Source organism: Vipera ursinii (genome assembly GCF_947247035.1).
Source record: "Vipera ursinii genome assembly, chromosome: 2".
NCBI classification, from domain to species: Eukaryota; Metazoa; Chordata; class Lepidosauria; order Squamata; family Viperidae; genus Vipera; species Vipera ursinii.
In genome coordinates this window covers 47,850,060-47,873,435 of record NC_139513.1, presented here as the reverse complement: position 1 = coordinate 47,873,435, position 23,376 = coordinate 47,850,060, and the positions used below count along the sequence as shown (strand labels likewise).

The window sequence follows — 23,376 nt, the reverse complement described above, 5'->3', positions numbered from 1 at the left end:
TGGTACTGAGATTATGCATCTCAGAAGTCCCTTTCTGCACTGTCAATGTTTTTTCAGAGCATCTGAAAAAGACTAAGCCAGAGGCAGATATATCCCAGTTTTCTTCTCTCCCCCCCATTAATTTATTTTTTTATTTAATTGAGCGTCCATCCACATACTGTACTCCCATGGACATGTTTTTCTGCTTATTTATCTCCTATCTCCGCTTACTTTCTTAGTTACTTAATTTGATTATTTTAATTTGTATGGTGGTCTAGCAGTTCTGGGGGACTTTTAACAGTATTAAAACATCACTGTACAAAAGCAACAGTTGAAAAATAAAATACACGTTACGTATTTGTGACAAAGTCTGATTCTCCAATCTTATATCTACAGTGAGCTTACAGGATCACCTGGCCCAGTGCCTGGATCAAGAACCAAGTCTTTGAGGCTTTCTTAAAGGCTGGCAGAATCAAGAAATCAGAGAGGAACTCTTTATTAGAGCAGGGACTGCAAAAGAGAAGAGTGTCTGCTGGATACCATCAGATGATACTGTTTAATTGGTAGTATCTGGATCATGCCAGTCCTGTTGGATCTTGTATGATAGGCTGAAATCATTGCAGTCCCTCAAATATTCAGCTCTGGGCTTTGTAGAATATTATGAATGACCACCAGCATCTTGGATTGCACCTGGAAATGTACTGGCAACCAATGAAGTTCACACAGTTGTGATGTTTCATGGATATAATGAGACACACCTATATTTACTTGCACTGCTGTTTTTTCAGGACTAGCCTTAGCTTTCAAGTAGTCTTCAAGGGCAGACTTATAGTCTAGACTCTAGAGTTTTGAAATAAAAGACTGAACTGTAAATGTTTGTTGTACTTACCTGGCTATAGTCCATACAGAAACTGTTTCTAGCTCTTATTTTCAGCATTCAGTTAAGTTTCTCTTAGTGTAGGGCAATAACATTACCGTAGTTTCCGGCGTATAAGACGACTTTTTAACCCATGAAAATCTTCTCAAAAGTCAGGGGTCGTCTTATACGCCGGGTGCTGAAACTTTAGGGACAGGGCTGGCTGGAAACCTGGAGCGGATCTTCCATTTAGTCTGCGCAGGGAAAGCGGGACCAATTGGAGTAGAAGCTGCAGTCTGATTTTTTACAGGCTGGGGTCTGGGCATCTTTCCTTCTAAAGTTGAAGAGCAGCTGTAGTATATCCCAACTTGAAAGGCAGGTGGGGAAGGCAGCAGCCAGAGCAGCGGCTTAGCTCTAAGGACACATTTGACTCAGGAACTGGGCGGGCTGGCTGGAAAACCTGGAGCGGATCTCCCATTTGGTCTTTTTTTTTAATCCCATTTATATCCCGCCCTTCTCTGAAGACTCAGGGTGGCTTACAATTTAAAGCACAAATCAATGTGCTTAGCAATAGCCTTCATTCTATGTATATGCCTGCTTATTAGAGCTTCCCCCCCCCCACAAGCAGCATTATTACAAAGTCAGCTTATTGCTCCCAACAATCTGAGTCCTCATTTTACCTACCTCGGAAGGATGGAAGGCTGACTCAACCTTGAGCCTGGTGGGATGCGAACCTGCACTAATTGCAGGCAGCTGGTGTTACTTAAGGCTCTGCGCAGGGAAAGCTTTAGAGTGAATTAGGAAAAGTGAAAAAGTGAATTAGGAAAATAGGAAACGGTTGCTGGAATTGGGTATGTGTAGTTTAACGAAGAGAAGGGTGAGGGGTGACATGATAGCAGTGATCCAATATCTCAGGGGCTGCCACAAAGAAGAGGGAGCCAAGCTATTCTCCAAAGCACCTGAAAGCAGGACAAGAAGCAATGGATGGAAACTAGTCAAGGAGAGAAGCAACCTAGAACTAAGGAGAAACTTCCTGACAGTTAGAACAATTAACCAGTGGAACAACCTGCCTCCAGAAGTGGTGAATGCTCCAACACTGGAAGTTTTTAAGAAGAGACTGGACAGCCATTTGTCTGAAATGGTATAGGGTTTCCTGCCTTAGCAGGGGGTTGGAATAGATGACCTCCAAGGTCCCTTCCAACTTTTCTTCTTCTTCTTCTTCTTCTTCTTCTTCTTCTTCTTCTTCTTCTTCTTCTTCTTCTTTTCTTCTTCTTCTTCTTCTTCTTATTATTATTATTATTATTATTCTTATTATTATTATTATTATTAAGTTTAATCCACTTGCACTGTTTTATGTTTACATGTTTGATGACAAACAGCCTTATGTTTATAAGTGACAGTTTTCCTACTAAGTACCTGCATGTCATAAGCATTTGAATTAAAATTACCATATTAAAATCAAATCTGATGTTTTTTTAATTTTTATTTGGTGTGCGTTGGAAGAGGGGTAGTCTTATACAGCGAGTATAGCCCAAACCCTATAATTTAACAGGAAATGTAGGGGGTCGTCTTATACGCCCAATTGTCTTATACGCCAGAAAATACGGTACCCATCCATTCTTTTTATTGTTCTAGAATTTTGTATCTCCTAAAAATGTTGTTTTTTCTAGGTTTTTCCAGTGTTAACCTTCCCTAACAGTGCCGTTAATCAAGCTTCCCGAAATGCTATTGAACAACATCAAGCTCAGTTTGGATCCACGACACGGATACTGAGACAGGTGAGAGCAATAGAGATTGGCAAAATGATTTTTGTAAAGGTGGTACAGTACTATGGATTAATACTCCTTTCCGATAGGGAATATAAAGGAAAGGAAAATACCGTGTTTCCCTGAAAATAAGACCGGGTCTTTTTTTTTTGCCTCCAAAAGAGGCACCAGGTCTTATTTTCAGGGTAGGCCTTCCTTTTCCAATGGTCACCTGAAAAAAGTAAAAAGGGGACGCTTAGAGTGAGAAAAGGGTTGGGAAGGGAAAGAGACCTCCCCCTCCCCAAGGGAAAATCACCAGCTGCATTTGTGAAAATGGATCATCCCTAAATAATAGTTGTGAAACTATATCATTCTGTTTCTCAAAGAGTTGGCTATTTTAAAGATGACAATTATACCTTTTGTCTTTTTGCAGAGGCAAACCATTGAGCTGGTATTTCTCACCAAAGTGGAATATGACTGGCATGGGAAACCCTATTCCTATTATGTCTATGGGAATGAGCACAAGGTGTATGCAGAGAAATATCCTAAAAAGTGTGGCTGTACTATTCTATGATACGTGGACTTTCCAACCATTGACAGAGAAACCCTGATTATTCCTGCATTATGTCTGCTCTTCTGTTCCCCACCCCCCCGTTCTTTCTTTTTTCAATTCATGTATCTCAGTTAGTTGAAGTATAAACAATTGTGTTAACCTTTAACCTAGGGATCTCTAGGATTGAAACACTGCATAATTTTTGTACCATTAAATGTTCATTGTCCTTGATTGTTAAAAATACTTGTGTTGGTATATTAGTTATAACAAATGTTAAAAGTTTAAGTCAAAGATGCCAGAGATTCCATTCCTTTCCTGTCTCTGGTTTTTCTTATTTTGTTCTCTCATACTGAATTAATTCATTATGTTCTCAGTCTTTAATTGAATGTTTCGTTTCATTTGCTTTGTGCACTTTGCACATGCTGTTGCCCAGTTCCAAATATAACTGGATTTTTTTTATGAATAGTTGTACTCTCTTTTTTAAACATACTATTTCAATATAAATCAGGAAATGGATTATCTAAAGTGACAGAAACTTACATCTAAGGTTTTGTAGAGGCTAAAACTTTTAAATTGTTTTGTTCATGGTAAATTCTTATAGGACTGTATGCAAATAATATTAATTCACTTTACTCTCACTTTAATGATTATAAGCAGAAAAGATCACATCCTAATAACTATGCATTATAACCTTTCTGGCCTGAAATTGGAACTAATAAAATGCAGTGATTCTAAACATATTGCAGTAAAAAAAAAAGAACACTCTGATATGCTGGTATGAGGTTTAAGATTTTCTTGTATAATTTCATAAAGATTTTATAAAGCTATATCTTTTTTTTCAAATGCTGGATGGAATGGCTCTATTCTATAAAGTATTGTAATAAAATGGATTATAGAAAAGAACAAAAAATAAAATATGTTTCCAGTGGAATAAAATAGAAATGGATAGTGACAGAAATAGCAATCAAAGGGGAAATATTGATGGATTTGATTTTGTGATCTATTGTTACTCCAGATACTTTTCAATTGTGAGTGTACTCCTGTTGGCTCCTCCTGTTCTAAAGATTCCTTTGGAGGAAGCTAATTGGGATTCGCTCCAGTCCCACTGAAGTTTCTGTTAGTTAAAAGTACAAGAAGAGAAGATCTTATTGTGAGAAGAAAGCAGTTGGGTCAGTACTCAAGAACCTTTTTCCATTCTTCCAAGCTGCATCCGACCTAGGGGATGGATTCCAGTGAATCTAGCATGCATCTACTTGCCTGCAGGTTTGCTTCCAGTGCATCTGTTAGATGTAAGCACTGCTTCTGTTGGTTTGGATGTTGCAGTTAGGCTTAGAAACGAATCTCACACTAGTTGTGTTCTCTTGTGAGAGGATTTCTTGGGGGTGCCCCCTGGATGGCAATCCTAAAATAGGCTACTCTTTCAGTTCTCCAGGTGTGCGGTGGAATTTTCCAGTATGGGTTCTTGGTGATCTCTGAGCTTGGTTGTTTTCTTGCAGATGTTTTATTATCCAAATAGGTAATACTAGTACCAATGATAGATGGGTAATGAAACATCCGCAAGCAAATGGCTACTGTAAGCTCAGAGAGCACCAAGGATCCCACAGTTCAACCCTGAGCTACAGTACATACATTCTCTTCTATTAATTTTCCATTGATTATACTTGGAGAGAAACTTCTTTGAAAAGACTGATACAGCTCGGATAAAATGGTAAGAGGCGTTTTAACTATTTGTTGTCAAAGCACAAACATTACAATTTTTCTTGAAGTAGAAAGATAAAAGTTAGTGGAGTCATAGGTGTCTGGCTTAAAATAGCAATAGACATGCCCTAAGTTTCTAAAAAGCTAGACTTATTGCTTCTGAAGAGTGCATCAAAACCAGCACTTGTCATTTCTCTGCTTAGTAGCTCCTGAATTAATAAAATTTAAACAGCCAGTTGTCTTTCTATGACCTTGCTTTATTATTGTTGGTGGCATTGCAAACCTCCTGTCCTATTTTATAAATAGACATATTTTAATTTATTTTAAGATTACTTACCTTAATAGTGTTGCCACTAGATTCTCACACTGAAATCTACAGGGCCACGTAGTTTCTTCCGAAAGCAAGGAAACAATCTGTTCTTGGCAAATGAAAGAAAAATGTCAAGGTGCAGTATCTTTAATATAACAGTTGGATAGGGCCCTCCTTTCAAAATTATCTAGAGGTGATCAAGTCCTTCAATTTTGTCTACTTTAGAAGTTAACTTAATTATCAGGCTCTTTAAGTGCTCTAGTTATAAATAGATCAGATCTTTCAGATGGTTTATTTTTTGATATATTGCCTCGGTGCTGACTTTGTCACTGATTTTTGATGTGACATTCCAACGTATTCTAGCAGTTTCTTCACAACTAATACTAGTGCTTAAATTCTAACTAAAGGCAGTTTAATCACCTGATCCTTTTCAGATACATTACAGTATGAAGTTAACAGCCCAGTAATTAAGTGATCAACCCTCAAAGGATGTCTCACCATATTTCAGGTATGGCTATACAGACTGTGGTCCAGCTTGACCTGTGGCCATTTTAGAGACAGCAATAATAATAAAAACAACAAAAGCACATCAGAACATATGTATTAAAAATGTTTAGGTCCAGGTAGACTAGACTGCGCAATAGCAGAGCATTTCAGGAATACCTATATTTTCAAAAGTTAGGTGACCATGCCATCTTATTCTAAGTTCCAAGTGAAATGCAGCCCATTAGAAAAGGCTGCAGAGGTATTCTTGGACATGGGAACAAGAATGTGGGATCCATTTATTTGGCTTTACAAAGAAAATTAATGGACAATCTCTTCCTCCATGTCTATCCTTTAAAATTAGGCTGATGAAATGGTACCTATGTCTTCCTATTTCTTCTGTTTCTTCTGCCTGCTTCCTAGGGCTGAGAGAAAATCACTGACTCAAATCACTTAGCTGAATTTGCATCTAAGGCGGCACTAGAACTCACAGTCACCCAGTTTCTGGCTTGATGCCTTAACTGCTATATATATAGCTTCCAAGAATGCCCCAAAGCCCAAAAAATCTGTTTTGAAAATGACACTGTTGGAGGGGGATAGATGGGGGAGACTTCCTGAACTATGATTCACCCTATAAAATGGGAATACAGTAATGAGTTCAGTTCAGTTCCTTATTAGAGTCACTGAGCAGCAGGACAGATGCTGTGCATTATAACAAATAACAAAACAAAACACTTTGCACAACTACTGTAGAGAGAGAACAAAAAGCCTAAAAATAAATACTAAGTCAATGGACATTCATGATTTACAATGCTGTGCCATAATTCAATATTAAACCTGCCAGCTAAGACAATCAAAGATAATTGTCAAATGAAAGCAAATTCTGCAAGTCAAAAAAAACCACACCATAATGGATAGGGAACTCATCTGATCACATAGGAAAATATTTAATAAGCGGTCTTTTCCCTAGAGAGAGGTTGTCAGTCACAGCAGGTGATTTGCTGTGTAAATAAAAATATAAATTTCTACATAAATGGGCCAGGCACTCACTCTCATTCCAACCTACCTCACAGGGTTTTTGTTGTGGGGAAAAAAGTGTTGCCTTGAAACTCAGGCACCCCAATTTTGGTATGGAGCTGATAAGGGTCGGACCTGTAATGTGTCCTCTTAGGAACACACATAACTGTCTGTGCCACCACATTTTACACAGCTGAGCTTTCTGGATTCTTAGCATTCTATAAAACCACAGTTAGTTTATAGTTCAGTGTGTTGTGCAAATCCTCAATTTGTTTACAGTAATTCAGTAAATCATGGGTTAGCATACAATAAAATTACAGTCTTGCTCTTGCTAAGTAATTTTGCTGGTAGAAAATGTTTCCTGTGTGCATTTATCTGAGTAATTGTTTGCTAACCCATCATTCAACATGCAAACAATCAATTGCACAATATACTAAGCAGGGCCTGTGAAAAATATTATAAGTTTATGTCATGGATCATATTGGAATGGAACAAGGACAGTTAATTTGCAGTTAAACCAGAATGTTTATTGATCTTTTTAAGCTATAGCATAAGCCTCTGACTAACACATACACACTACAATAACTGCTTTGCTTAAAGGTGTCAAATGTACATAAATCATCCGTTTGTAATTTCGTTAAGGATGGCCAATTCAAAGCTACCATGAAGTGGGTTGAATTCAGGATGGCTTTTGTTCACAACCAGGAATTTAGCAAACTTTGAACAGTGAAGGAAGCAACTCAGTCTTTCATCTTTTGGGCATGGGAGTGGGGCATGGGAAATGTCACAAGAAGCAATTTAGTGACATAGTGATAAAATCATAATGATATTTTCCAGCCCATTCCCTAGTGTTTGGGAGTTTCCAGGTGTGAGTAGGAATCAAAATATTCCCATTTTATCATTATTCTTGTTAAAAAATTTACATGGGAAGCTAGATTGTCTTTCCAAATTTTAGGTTAAGGGGATTTTATGGGTAGACATGAGAGTCTTGTGTTTCCTAGAGGACCAAATGTAAAACATCTTAAACAGATTGTTTTTTTGGCCTCTGGAAGAACAATAGTTTTAAGTTAGAAGTCGAACTAGGGATCTTTGGTGTTTTCTAAGATTGGTTGTTTTCTTGCAGACATTTCATTACCCAAACAAGGAGAGATCATCACTGCTAGTGCTGATGAAAGCAACCAAGCTCAGAGAGCACCAAGGACCCCCCATTTCAACCCTGACCCACAGATATTCTCATTTAGAAGTCAAATTCCAATTAAATATTAGGAAACCTGAGGGCAGTCAAACAGCAGGCATGACAATGAGCTATCCTTCATTGAATGTGTTCAAGCAAAAGATGGGCAACCAATGGTTTACTCTGAATCTCTACACAAAGAGGGGGTGAAACTTGATGCCTAAATAATCCAAATCACGGACTTCCGGTGGCGGCGCGGCACCGGAGACAGCCGTTTCGGGCTGCCCGCTGCTCAGCTGTGTTGTTTTCACCCGAAACAGCGCCGATCAGCTGTTCGGGTGGATTTGAAGCCCCCTCCTCGGGAGAAGAGGAGGGGGTGAGGCCCCAGGTAGGGGTTGAGTTCTCCGGGGCCACCTGAGCTTAAAGCTTGGGCGGCTGAAGGATTGAACTCCCCTGTAGCCTGGGTTGCTCCCAGCTGTTCAGCGTCTCTGCTCCGGAATTTTTGGAGCAGAGCCAGGCGTTTGCAACCACCCCTGCCAGAAGGAAAGACCCTGGAATAAAAAGGAGCAGGCAGAGCGGTACAGGAGGATAAGGTGAAGAGGACTTTTATTTTTACTCTCTAGCTTAATGGACTTTATAAACTTAAAGTGAAAGTGCGCAATAAGTGAAAGTAAAAAGATGGTGGCTAAACCTCCCCCAAAAACTCTTCGGAGTGCTGGAACTTCCCCGGTGCAACAGACATCGTTGCAAGCTTTGCTTCCTCCTGCTGCATTGACATCGAAGGATTTACAAGATGCTCTTGAAAAACAAGCCCAGGTAATCTTAGAAACACTGGGTGATAAGTTGGCAAAGGTGGAGGAGAAATTGGAGAAACTGGAGGAGAGGATAGAAGAGAGGATAGAAGAGAAGTTCAGTGCGATGAGGGTAGACATTTTGTCTACAGTGGAAAGCATGGCTGAATGTGTGCAAGGTTTGGATGAAAAAGTGGAAGACCTGAGTCAAAAGAATGCCATATTAGAAGTAAAGGTACTGGAGAATGAAGATTTAAGAGACAAAATGGACAGAGAATTGAGTCTTGTTCAGTATCATCAGATGCAGTATGCTGTTAGAATCAGAGGCTTAAAAGAAAATACCAAAGAAGACCTAAAGCAGCTGATTTCTGAGGCTCTGGAAGCAGTATTGGGTCAGCTAGCATCTGAAATAAAGGGATGTATGGATAAAGTTTTTCATGTAAACTCATGGATTGCTAGACAGAGAAAGCTACCTAGAGATGTGGTGGTTTATTTTGCAAAGAGAGAAACTAGAGATGAAGTTATTCAAGCCGCCTATGATACTAAAGTTGTGGTTGCTGACCAAGAAGTTTTGGTTTTAAAAGAAATTCCTCCAAAGATTTTAAGGAGAAGGAAGGACTTTGCATTTCTTGTACAGGAACTTAAGCAACGTGATATAAGGTTCAGATGGGAGATTCCAGTTGGATTGGTGGTGATGCATGAAGGTAAAAGATACCGTCTGGTTACTGTGACACAGGCGCGTGATTTCTACAATAATGTTTTAAAAGCAACCCCACTATCACTTCTGGAAACTGCAAAGGGATCTGGAGAAGGAAAACCTCAAGAGGCCGAAGATGGACAGACAGAGGAGAATGGTGCTGGAGGGGATCAAATTATAACTTCGTTGGCTGATGCTGGAGAGCAGAGGGTGACGCGTGCCGCTTTAAAACGAGCAAAACAAATAAAAGAACAAGATCAGCAGAAGTTTATGGAACTTTCAAAGCGTACTTACAGCGAAGCAGTGGGAGGAGCGTGGCCCAAAGGAGGTAGAGGGGCTATTAAAGATGTGCTCCAACAGCTTTGGGATGACATGCATGGCGACTAAATTTCTAACCTGGAACGTTAATGGACTAAATTCACCACAGAAGAGGAAGAAAGTTTTTCAATATTTAAAACAATTCAAGATTGATGTTATATGTTTGCAAGAAACGCATATTAGGGTTATGGACCAAAAGTATTTATCGAACTCAAGGTTGGGCACGCAATTTGTTGCCTCTGCAATGAACAAGAAAAATGGAGTGGTTGTTTATGTTAAAAGTGCTTTAACGGCGGACTTAATTGAAGCAGATAAGCATGGAAGATACGTTATGATAGACTTGCTGTTAGAAGGCAAAAAGACGCTTTTACTTGGATTGTATGCTCCTAATCAACAACAAGCTGATTTTTTTAGTCTACTTCATACAAAGCTTACTCAGTTGGATTACAAATCGTTTATTTTTATGGGGGACTGGAATGGTGTTTTGGATGTACAGATGGATAAGGCTGGCTCTTTTAAGCGCGTTCCGAGTCATGCCAGATTGCCTAAATCCTTTTTTGAATTGAAGGATGATTTGGAACTGCGAGATATTTGGCGTGACACACATCTGCATGAAAAGGACTATACTTTTTTTTCTGATAGACATCAATCTTTTTCCAGGATCGATTTTATTTTGCTGACTAATGACTTTTTTTCTAGGATTAAGAAAGTAAAGATATGTGCAAGAGCTATTTCTGACCATTGTCCAGTCTGGTTAGAGATTAATAAGGACAATAGAGATAGGCGCTCGTGGCGCGTAAATGAGAATTTGTTTAGAAACCAGAGAAATGTGGAAGAATGTAAACAGCGGATGAAGGATTTTTTTTGAAATTAATATGAATAAGGATACTTCTATGGACATGGTTTGGGATGCTAGCAAGGCCTATATGAGAGGGGTGTTGATATATATGAATAATAAACACAGACGTACTTTGGAAGCCAGAAGGAAAGAATTGGAGAATGAAATTAAGGAAAAAGAAAAGGCCTTGATTTTGAATCCATTGGATGTGAAGACTAAATAGGTTATTAAGCTATTAAGAGGACAATTTGATAAACTAATGGCTGACCAAGTGGCAACCAATCTGCGGTTTGCCAGGCATAATACTTTTTGCAATGCTAATAAGCCAGGTAGATGGCTAGCTTACAGACTGAGGAAAAAGCAAAGGGCTTCTAATATAGATAAAATTGAGCATAAGGGGAAGGTTGTGTTTCAACAGGATCTTATTAAGGAAGCCTTTGTGGATTTTTATTCTAAATTATATGCTAAGGAGAAGATTAATGAAAAAGACATTGATGTATATTTGGAGAATGCTAGCATCCCGGTTCTTACGCAAGCACAAAAAGAGGGGATTAATCAATTGATAACAGAAGAAGAAATTCTTATAGCAATTAAGGAATTGAAGGTGGACAAAGCGCCAGGTACGGATGGTTTGACTGCGGCTTATTACAAAAATCTACAATTAGAGATGATAAAACCGCTAAAGGAACTGTTCCAGAAAATTCAGAGGGGGGGAAAGGTGCCTCCGTCTTGGAGAACTGCTTTTATTTCTTTGATTCCGAAGGAAGACCAAGATGCTACTCAAGTTAAAAATTATAGACCGATATCGCTTTTAAATACAGACTACAAGATATTTGCTAAGGTGTTGGCTAATAAACTGATGAGGGTTCTGCAACAGGTGATTCATGGGGACCAAACAGGGTTTATTAGTGGTAGGCAAATGAAAAACAATGTGAGACATATAGTTGATGTGTTAGAGTTTTTGGAAAGGAACAACCAGATCCCTGCGGCGCTAATTTTTTTAGATGCTGAAAAATCTTTTGATCAATTGAATTGGCAATTTTTGATGAAAGTTCTAGATAAAATGAATTTTGGGGATAATTTTTTGCAACCAATTAGGGCATTATATCAAAAACAAACTGCCCGAATAATAGTTAATAATAGCCTGACAGAAGCATGTAATATTGAGAAGGGCACAAGGCAAGGGTGTCCGTTATCGCCCTTGTTATTTGTATTAACATTGGAGATATTATTGGTTAAAATACGGAATTCGGAAAAAATTAAGGGTATACAAATTAGAGATCAGGATTATAGATTGAGAGCGTTCGCAGACGATCTGGTTGTTACAGTGACCCAGCCGGAGAACTCTGTTGTGGAACTGATGGAGATAATAATACAATATGGGAAGGTTTCTGGATTTAAAGTTAATACACAAAAAACTAAAATCCTGGCCAAAAATATGACAGTTTCGCAAAAGGCTCTCTTAGAAGGATTAACTGGATTTGAGATTGTTAAAAGGGTCAAATATTTGGGGGTGCTTCTGTCGCCCTCTAATACAAAGTTATATAAAAATAACTATGAAAAATTATGGGGGAAAATTCAAAAAGAAATGGAGAGTTGGGAAAAATTGCAATTGTCTTTGTTGGGGCGAATCGCAGCAGTGAAAATGAATGTCCTGCCTAAATTCTTATTTTTATTTCAAATGATACCGGTTCTTAAGAAAGATTCTAATTTGGAGGAATGGCAGCGAGGTATCAATAAATTTGCATGGGCAGGGAAAAGGCCACGAGTTAAACTTAAGATTATGCAGGATACTCGTGAAAGAGGTGGTCTTAAAATGCCTAATTTTAAATTATATTATGAAGCTGCTGCGTTAGCAGGAATAAGTGACTGGATCAATTTGACACAAGAGAGATTATTAAATCTTGAGGGCCACGACTGGCATGCATATTTGTTGTATGATAAGAAGGTAGATAATGTGTTTAGAGTGCATATTTTAAGACAGGCATTGTTGAGAGTTTGGAAGAAGTACAGACATAAGCTAGATTGTAAGATACCATTGTGGGCAATCCCAAAACACGCAATAGAAAATATAAATGTTGGCTTTAAACATGATGTGACTATGTACAAGGAGATTTTAAGCTTGGAAAGAAATGTCTGGTGTTTGAAACCATATAGCCACTTGCGAGATGAGAAGATTGTTCAAACTTGGTTTCAATATACTCAGCTACGGGCCAGGTGGAAAGAAGATCAGAAAAATGGTTTTACAATGACTGATGAAAATTTTATAAAGCAAATTAGAAATCAGGGTCCAGCACATATTAAACGGATATATCTTGCATTGATAGAAATTGACTCAGAAACAGAACTTGTTAAAGATTGTATGATAAAATGGGCCCAAAACATTCAAGAAGTTATTACAATGGATACGTGGGAAAAGATTTGGGTGAGGAACGTAAAATTTACACAAGCTCAAAATTTAAGAGAGAACTTTTATAAAATGTTTTATAGATGGCATCTAGATCCTAAAAAACTTGCAAGTATGTATCCGAATTATCAGCCTAAATGCTGGAGGTGTGGCGATGAAGATGCAACATATTTTCACATATGGTGGACCTGTAAAAAGGTTAAGGCTTTTTGGATAAAAATATGGTGGAACATGCAGAAGATTTTTAAGCAAAGGATAAAGTTTTGTCCGCAACTTTTTTTGTTGGGTATAATTACAGACGCTACGGTTGTGGACACTAAGCTGATGTTGAATTTAATTACGGCAGCAAGACTCTTAGTAGGTCAATATTGGAAGAAGGAGGAACTGCCGACTATAGAAGAATGGACTTTAAAGGTTTCTGACCTGGCAGAGATGGCAAAGATCTCGGCTTATTTGAAAGATCACTTGCAAGAACGTTATGTTATGGAGTGGAGAAAATGGATTGAGTATATCCAGAACAAATATGGGACTAAGAAGTTTCATGTAGCATTTGAATAAGTCTTCCTTTCTTTTTTCTTTTTTTCCCTTTTTTCTTTTTATATTTAATATTAATAGTGTTTGTAGTTATCCTATATGAGCTAGAGAGTGATAGATTTTAGAGTTTATGGTTGTTAGCATATGGATGTTTATGATTGTTTTTGTTTTGTTTTTTATACCTTGTACTTAGCTCTGGGAAGTCGGGGGGGAGGGGAGGGGGGAGGGGGAGGGAGGGAGGGGTAGGGGAGGGGTAGTGGGGACTGTTAAAGATAAAATGTATGATAAAACTTTTCAATAAAAAAAAATAATCCAAATCACCTTTACAACTCTGCAATCCCGTGAAGTCATTTTATGTTTTACAGTCTAGGTAAGCATCCTCCTTGTTAGTTGCTTAAATGGCTTTATTCTCCTATAGACATTTGTGAAATCAAACTAGTGTCTTCAGGAGAAACAAAAAAATTCACATACACATGAGGACCCAGATTGTTGGGGGCAATAAGCTGACTTTGTAATAGTGCTGCTTGGGGGGGGGGGGTTGAAAGCCCTAATAAGCAGGCATATACATAGAATGAAGGCTATTGCTAAGCACATTGGTTTGTGCTTAAATTGTAAGCCGCCCTGAGTCTTCGGAGAAGGGCGGGATATAAATGGGATTAAAATAAAAAAATAATATAAACATACAGTATATGAATGAACAGGCACTGGATTGCCCCCAAACCAGGGTTTACTTCAAAAGATTTATCTCCATTTGAAAGAAAATCTTGGTTTATTAGAAACAACAGAAAGCAGCACTATGAATAAATGACTGGAATTAGATGAATTGATATAATCTGGAATTAATGTAGTATGAAACCACTTATTAATCTTTGACTTATCCAATATTCTTTAGATAGTTAAAAGCCTGTTTAAGAATGCCGAGGCTATTACAAATATCAGCATTATACAGAAGTAAAGCAGAAAGCTCTGTTTCTACAGAGCTTCTGAAAACTTTGGTCCGCTGGAATGCTGGGGCATTTGCTGTAACCCAACTAAGTTTACTTGTGCATATTTTTCTATTCTTTGCATGTTTACTTAAACAAAACTCATAGGACAAAGCTGGTGCTAGAAAAAAGGCTGTTTCATTGTAAGCAAACAAACTGGCTCAGAATAGTAAACCAGGAAACATACAGCAAGACTGAACACATCTATGGAGATATGTGAGACTTTACTTAAGCACATAACATTGCCATTGGTCATGCCACCTAGGAATTTTTGTAAATTATAGTTCAATGCACCAGTCTGGAGAAGAATGTGGTGTTTCAGCAAATTCATCCCTAAATATGAATAAATTCCATTAAACATGAGGATAACTGAGTTTTGAATAGCTACGATCAGTATCACATGAATTGATATGTGAACCTCATTAAATATGTCCTTGCTTAAAAGCATATCTACTGTAAGTGTGTGTTTGGGTTGTAGCTTGGCTTGACATACATTGAGGTGTTTTGATGACAAGAGCAGTAAGTAGTTATCACAACAAATCAGCATCTGGACAGCACAACTTTTTATCAATATCCAAACTTTAGCATTCTCAAAGATTTGACTGAAAATTCTTTAGGATTCCATCAGCCCCAAATCACCCTAGCATTCCAGGTTTCAGGGACACTGTAGCCACATCAAGATGGCACATTGTATGGGTAAACCATGGATTTAAGAACAATCTGCTCATGGGCTCCCTTTTTATCAAACTCTTCATATTTTTCCATATTTGTCCATATTTGTGATGGATATCTTTTAAGGCAATGCTAGTCGGGAGGGAAAGAAAGACAGAACAAGTTTCTAAATTGTTCAGCAAGGAGGCAAATTGTGCTGAACCAATGCAGCAAGTATCCTATCTAAATGTTAAAATTAAATTTTTCAAAAAATGTTTAAGAAGGAAAAATCTTGCTTTTCTGTTTGCCTTTTTGGGATGCCAAGTTTAACATGTCACTGAATGTCAATGGATTGAAAAGTGTTCTTTGAGTTACCCTTGTAGGCTAGTATATTTTGCTCCCTCTTATCATTAGATTTTTCTGGGATACCAAAAGTTTGGGATGGCTAGTTAGTAGATTGGGCACTTCTTGAGAAGAGTTTCCTAATTACTGGCTTGGGTGGATTGTGAAGCTGGACATGGAATATGGGAAATGTGTTGACTCTTCTAGGCAGGAATTGGAAAGTTGATCCTTGATAGTCCTTATGTCCAATGCAGTTTTGGATTTTCTGGGGAATTGGCAGGTGATTGCAAACTTGGATTCTTCTAGAAATGACTTTTATCATCATTACCCAAATTGGATTGTTCCAGTATTTTAGCTTGCTGACAATATCTTATTCTAGTTGCAGGGACAGTTAGAAACAGGGTGGTGCTGTGGGACACAATGGTAGAAAATTAGGCAGTTCACAGAAAAGAAGGCTGTAGCAGAGACAGAATAGCATTCATAGCATTTCAGAAGTTCTCAAGATTGATGCCTGTAAGTGATGGCCTGAAAATCATTCATTATTTGTTGGGATATGTCAACCTGCAGCTCCAATCATTCAGAAAGTCAAAGTAAGGTTAATCCCAAAATATGTGCTGAGCTCAGTTTCAGAGTGCTGAGATGGGTTTCCAACTGGATCGGCAGAGCCAAGAGAGAATATTTCCCAACTTGTAGCAAGTGAGAAAGAAGGAAAAATCACTTTTTTCATTGCTTCTTCTTTTGCTACTACAGATTCTTTTTGGGATGGAATTGTAATTTCTCATTATAACATGATTGACAACCTAAAACCTTCTGCTTTTCTATTCCATGGTACAGAAAATGTCTCCAGAGGTAAATATAATATATAATCACTACTATTTTTGAGCTAAATAAATAAAATATGTGTTCAGGCTGTATCACAGATAAAATGAGTATTGTTTTATATTACAGACTATTTCTTATACTGTATGCCAGTCTATTCTTTTATTTCTTTGCTATTATACTGCTTAACTGTCCAACAACCACAGTTAGTGTGAGAGTGTTAACAGCAATAAGGTAATAAAACAACAAGTAATAAGAATCTCTGGAAAAAAGAATTAGTTAGGAAAGCATAGGAAAGACCATAATTCAGGTTTCCAGGTCAGCCTCTTAGAGGAGAATATTTTATAAATGTAGCAATTACATTGTGAAAAGGTTTGGCTTGTTATTTACTCCTTGTAAGTCAGCTGATGCAGCATCTGGAAAAATGAACTTGGATGGAAACTTTAAAATCTGAGCAGATAGATAAGGAAAAAAAATACAGTCTACCTTCCCTTTGTTCTCAAAGCAGAGAAATACAGATATTACATTATGTCATAAATCCAGTAAGGAGCAAAAAAAGAACAGATTAACCAACAGATGTAGGCACAAACAAGAGCAACTGTAGTGACAATGGGGAAAACCATTGTTATTTTGAGGAGTTTGGTGGCATATTTGTCCTTCATATTAAGAAAAGTTTAGAAGTTTTGAATCCATTCTGAACTAACCTTCTTTTGTTTACTGAATATGTTTGAGCCTAAAATCCTTTTATTCAATGGTGTGTGTTCATTGTTTTTGGATCCAAAAGAGCCAAATGCCTAGCCACCTATCACTTCCCTGACAACTTGGAAAAACAGCAACCCAAGGCAAAGTGGGAGTACCTATCCTTGAAGGACTTGGGATATTTCTCTTTTGCCTGCCAGGGATTTTTATTTGCAGAACATTTATATGTTCTTGGAGTGAGAGATCTACCTTCTCCCAGGGCTTTTTTTGTGTTCCAAAAAAGAAAAATTATTTCACAGAATAAGTCATACTCTGTTCTGATTAAATAGATCGAATCTGGCTTTTTGGCATGACAAGAACTGATTTTCATTGGAATCAAAGCAAGTAGGGATGGGAAGCTTTGAAGTGAGCTGAGGACATTTAGTTTTAATGCTGTAAGTGGTTGTGATATCTGTTTGATATTTACTTTGTTGTGTTAACAAAGTTGTTTTAATAGTGAAAATACTGAGTTTGCTTTGGTGTTAGGTGCTATCCTCAGTTGGAGGAATAAAGTAGATTAGATAATTAAATGTAAATATGCTGTTCAACAGAATGGGACTTCGAACAATTTACTTTTCTCTTACCTCTCTTATCTGCTTAATGCCATTGCCATTTCAGCCAAATAAGCTTTTATTCAGTAAGTGGCAAGCAACTGCTGGTATATATATATATAGAGAGAGATGAAGATTTATGAACTATATTCATCCAGGGCTTGTCAATAAATAGAAGAGTAAGTAGAATCATGACTGCAAATGAGATGATAAATCCATCTGTTCAATATTTTATTCAATTGTAGGGAAAGCAGTCACCAGGTTCAGAAAAGACAGCACAGTATCTTGACAACACACATATCATAAAATAACAAGAGCCTTTTCTGTTGCGTCACATATTTTTCTAACATAATTTCCTTGGAGATTAGATTAATAGAATAACAGAATAACAGAGTGGGAAAGAACCATGGAAGCCTCCTAGATCAACCCCCTGCTCAAGCAGGAGAGCCTATACTATTCTAGACAAATGGCTATCCAATCTCTTCTTTAAAAACCTCCAGTGATGGAGCACCCACAACTTCTGGAGGCAAGTGCTTCCCCTGATTAATTGTTCTCACCATCAGGAAATTGCTCCTTATTGCTTCTCTCTTTGATAATCTTCCATCAGTTATTTTTTGCCTTGCCCTAAGGTCCAAGATTGAATAGGTTGACCCCTCTTCTCTGTGGCAGCTCCTCAAATATTGGAAGACTGCTATCATATCACCCTTAGTCCTTCTCTTTGTTAGACTAGACATACCTAGTTCCCGCAATTGTTCATTGTACAGTTTAGCCTCCAATCCCCTAATCATCTTTGTTGCTCTTCTCTGAACTCTTTCTAGAGGATTAACATCTTTTTTGTATCACGGTGACCTGTTGACTTTTCATAAGGCCTTGGAGATTTGGTTCAAATCTACCCATGTCACTAGGCACGGGGTTCAGAAAGTATAGCAGAGCCCATGGGATTGTTGTTTGTTGATGGTTGTTTGTAATTGTATCTAGGTTGGTCTTTGATTGTGAAGTTAGTGGCACTAATCGTTATAAAAACTGGGTTTCATAATGGGATCTCTTGTGCCTGATGGGAAAGACAGGTGCTGAAAATATCTCTCTCTCTGTTTGTACATGTGTGCAGCCTTTGTATGCATATACAAATATGAACATTTATACATATAAATGCACATATAAATGTATGCATTTATATTCTTTGTACTGCCAGTTTCCTCCTTCTGACGATGTTGATTTCCTTTTTTTTAGAACAATAATTCCTGCACAAAGTTACTGAATATATTTTTCAAAGGCTTTCTAGCCTATTGATTTGTGTGCCATTTTATGACTTAATGAAAGTAGTGTTACTTTCCTATGAAACAGTGGGCCTATGCAACACTTTAGCTTTCATCTCCAAAAGATAATCTTGAGTAAAAGCACAGCTTTGGCCAGACTCTGAGCTGTTCTTTCCCCCCTCTATTAGCTTTAATTTGGGGTCAGTCAGCATCCCCAGAACCAGCTTCAATGCACATCCAATATACTATACCCTTAACAGTAAACCAAACACAAAAAACCCCTCCTTCTTGATTAGGGTATCACATATTCGAGGGTTCAGCTATTATATTTGTCTATATATAGTAAGAATATTTATCTTTTGTTTTCATTCTGCAAGAAATATATATTTGGTAGCTTCCCCCCCCCCATTGTAGTTCCATAGCTCAGCAGCTTAAGCCACCTGGAATGTCTTTTGAAACAATCTGAAGCTCAGTTTCCAGCTATAATGCAAACACTGAGGCAGGTGAATGCAGAGGAAAGTAGCAAAACAAAACACTCAAAATAAAATTGGTAATCTAAAGTGCAGCATGTTTTCAGGAATTTCCATTTCTGTTTGAAAAGGTTCTCCTTGAATACGAGTGTAGTGTTTTCCATTCCATGCATGCAGCTTTTCAGCGAATATAGATAATACATCTTCTGCTTGTGTTCTTCTTTTTAAATAAAAACTTTCAAATTATTTCTGCCTAAAATTTTGAGATGGTAAGCTCTTTTACAATTAAAATTAGGTTTAAAATAAAATACCTAAAAGACACAGGGACAGAATCTAGTTGGGATCATTTTGAAATTCCCTTATTATAAAACAAATTTATAATGCATATTCCCAAGTTAGTTACATCTTACTCTGAAGATTTCTCAGGGATTTCCCTCCAAATATGCATTTTTAAGTTAAATGTCCCATGCACAGCCTTATTGCATTCTTTTATCTATATCTCTTTGCTGTTCAAACTTTGCATTCAAGGCAGCTTCCATTTTCAAGCAATTAAAAGTAGAGAAAGATAAAACAAGCAAGTGAAAATAATATGATTTAACCCATGACTAGAAAGAAAATTTTAATTACTTTTCCAAAAGAAAAAAAAGCAGTGACAAATTCCAAAGAAAAGCCCTTCTGCTGTGTATGAGATAGAAAGCAATTTCAGAAGGACTCTCTCTCTTATCAGATAATTAACAATAACAATAATAATAATAATGTTGGAAGGGACCTTGGAGGTCATCTAGTCCAATCTCCTGCTCAGGCAGGAAACCCTATACCATTTCAGACAAATGGATGTCCAGTCTCTTCTTAAAAACTTCCAGTGTTAGAGCATTCACATCTTCTGGAGGCAGGTTGTTCCACTGGTTAGTTGTTCTAACTGTCAGGAAGTTTCTCCTTAGTTCTAGGTTGCTTCTCTCCTTGATTAGTTTCCATCCGTTGCTTCTTGTCCTGCCTTCAGGTGCTTTGGAGAATAGCTTGACTCCCTCTTCTTGGTGGCAACCCCTGAGATATTGTAATATTGCTATCATAGTCCTTCTTTTCATTAAACTAGACATACTCAAATTCAGCAACCATTCCTTATATGTTTTAGTCTCTAGTCCCCTAATCATCTTCGTTGCTCTTCTCTCTACTCCTTCTAGAAGCTCAACATCTTTCCTACATCATGGTGACCAACACTGGATGCACTATTCAAAGAGTGGCCTTACCAAGGCATCGTAAAGTGTTATTAACACTTCACATGATCTTGATTCTATCCCTCTGTTAATGCAGCCCAGCACTATGTTGGTTTTTTTGGCAGCTGCAGCACACTGCTAGCTGACATTTAAGTGATTGTCCACTAGGACTCCAAATCCCTCTCACAGTTACTTGTATTGAGCAAGGTACCACCTATACTATACCTGTACATTTGGTTTTTCTTGCCTTCACCATTTCTTTCTTCACCATTGAATTTCATTTCGTTAGATAGCGCCCAGTGTTCAAGTCTGTCCAGATCTTCCTGTATCTTAAGCCTATCTCCTGCCAGCTTGGTGTTCTCTGCAAATTTGATGAGTTCCCCATCTAACCCCTCGTCCAAATCTTTGATGAAGATGTTGAAGAGCACTTGGCCTAGAACAGAACCCTGGGGCACCTCACTACACACTTCCCTCCATGTAAATGCAGTTCTATTGAGGACGACATGCTGAGTAAGGCCAGTCAACCAACTTTGGATCCATCTGATGGTGATGCTGTCTAACCCACATTTTTCTATCTTATCAAGTAGTAGATTGTGATCTACTTTATCAAATGCCTTACTGAAATCCAAGTAAATTATATCCACAGCATTCCCCTTGTCCACTAATTTTGTCACTTGGTCAAAGAATGCAATAAGATTTGTCTCGCATGATCTTTCTGGCTAGACAGATTCATGATAGATAAAATGCTAACAGGCTAGTTAGCTAAATGTTGCATGTACCAACATTTCAACAGGACCTTTTTTTAATGGGTAAAACCACTCAGTACAGATGGTCCTCAACTTAGGATCACAACTGGGACCAGAATTTCTGTTGCTAAACAAGGTAGAATAGAACAGAACAGAACAGAATAGAATAAATAGAATAAAAACTTTATTGTCACTTTATATGTACACTATTCAGCATACATTAAAATGATATTTCATTACATTCAGATCTAAAAAAACCCCATACCATTATGCATATACCCACACATACACACATATGACACAAAGAAACATCACAGTCTAGTTAAAATGTATACATGGCACCAAAAAAAAAAAAGAATCCTACCAATTTACAAGACAGATGGCATAAAGAACAAAGCTGTTACAGAATCTACTAATTCTGCTATAAATACTTCAAAACCTCCTCCCAGAGGGGAGGAACAGAAACAGACTGGGAAGTGGGTGTGGTATCTCTAACAATGCTTTGAACTCTATTAGTGCTTATAAGCAGTGTCCTGAATAACAGGAAGCAAGCTTCCTATAATCCTTTCAGCTGCCCTTTCCATCTATGTATGGCCCTTCTATCTGAGGTACTGCTACCACCAAACCAAACAGTGATGCAATTTGTTAAAACACTCTCCATTGTGCCTCTATAAAAAGCAGCCAGGACAGAAGGAGAAAGATGTGCTCTCCTCACCCAACACAAGAAATGTAAAAAGGTGGATGTTACATGAGTTGCACCTGATATTAAACCTTTTTTTGCCATGATTGTTAAGTAAATTGCTGCAGTTGTTGTTAGTGAATCATGCAATTGTGAAGTGACTCATGCAATTGCTAAGAGCCTGGGGAATTCTGGGAGTTGAAGTCCACAACTCTTAAAGTGGCCAGTTTTGAGGACCCCTGGCTAAGAGAATCCAACTTTCTCCATTGACTTTGCTTGTTGCAAGCTGGCTGGAAGTTCACAGATGATGATCTGGAATGCTGCAATTGTTCAAAGGACCGGTTCAAAGGACCGGTTGTAAGTCAATTTTTCTTCAGGGTTGTGGTAGCTTCAAATAATTGCTAAATGAATGGTTTAATCAAAGACTGGTGGCCCTTGGGTTTGCATCTCTTTATGCATAACTGGCTGTCCAGCTGGAAGCTAAGCAGATGTCTGAACACATGACTGGGGTTTTTTGGGGGGAATACACTGTCCCTCCTTAAATCTCTGATCATCTTACAAACACAATATTTCATTTATTTTGTATGTATTAAGTGAAACAACAACTACTTCCATTTTACAGTTACATGTAAAGGACAGATAACAGGGCTTTATGGAAACAGAGATAAAACATACATATAAAACAGATAGAGCTTCGGCTTCTGAGGGCGATATGGTGAACTGACAAAATGACAACCATGGCAAGGATCAAGATCCTGTTGAATAGACTGGTTCACTTCTCCAGATAAGGAGAGGACTGGAAACCACCCACATTGTTCCAATGACTGCTCAATGTTAGAAGCCCGTAGGAGTTTTCTGTGGGTTGGAGTGATGGGAGATGATGAGTTTTCCCATCTTGATCACAGCTATGGCATATCCTGGCGGTCTTCAAACTTGGCCCTTTTATGACTTGTGGACTTCAACTCGCAGAATTCCTCAGCCAGGAACACTGGCTGAGGAATTCTGGGAGTTGAAGTCCACAAGTCATGAAAGGACCAAGTTTGAAGACCCCGGGCGTAGCCTTTTAAAGGACACTCAGTTTACAAACCTTACTTTTTAATCAGTTTCAGCAATTGCCTGTTAACTATTCTAAAGCTATTAGAGACCTTCAGGATGATAGGCTTGAGAAATCTTCCTCAGGTGAGTTTATTTTCAACTCTGAGCAAAAGAAAAATTAAAGGCTTAACAACTTAAAGAATTTGAAATAAACAGTACAAAGTAAATAAGATTTTGACCTAAGAAAGTTATTAAGGGTCCAAATAAATTTGGAATATTGACTTTTTACTGTACTTTTTATTAGCATAAAAACCACAACTTTTTATTAGAAACATACGGTACTTATTTTGCTTATGCTGGCAACTGCAAGTCATAATAAAAGATAAGGGATTTAGAAACTGGCCATTAGAGGGGGCTAAAGATGTAAAGCAGGAGAAAAAAAACCCAGCCTAATGTCAATGAATACTGGCATTAGTGTCTGATATCAACAAA

General features: G+C 37.9%; 2 protein-coding genes across 5 annotated transcripts in view; both read left to right on the top strand.

Moving 5' to 3' along the window:
* The window catches only part of LOC310635863 (protein SSUH2 homolog), a 47,113-nt gene extending 43,517 nt beyond the window's left edge, over positions 1-3,596 (top strand). For all 3 annotated transcript variants that reach the window (XM_083355187.1, XM_083355188.1, XM_083355189.1), the window contains 2 exons: positions 2,506-2,613; positions 3,014-3,596. In XM_083355187.1, the coding sequence (XP_083211313.1) occupies positions 2,506-2,613; positions 3,014-3,154 (249 nt within the window). In that variant the 3' untranslated portion in view covers positions 3,155-3,596. The remainder of the gene's footprint in view (positions 1-2,505; positions 2,614-3,013) is intronic.
* A 732-nt stretch (positions 3,597-4,328) lies between these two features.
* LOC310635864 (protein SSUH2 homolog) overlaps positions 4,329-23,376 on the top strand; it is a 54,746-nt gene continuing 35,698 nt past the window's right edge. For both annotated transcript variants that reach the window (XM_083355191.1, XM_083355190.1), the window contains exon 1: positions 4,329-4,396. In XM_083355191.1, the coding sequence (XP_083211317.1) occupies positions 4,356-4,396 (41 nt within the window). In that variant the 5' untranslated portion in view covers positions 4,329-4,355. The remainder of the gene's footprint in view (positions 4,397-23,376) is intronic.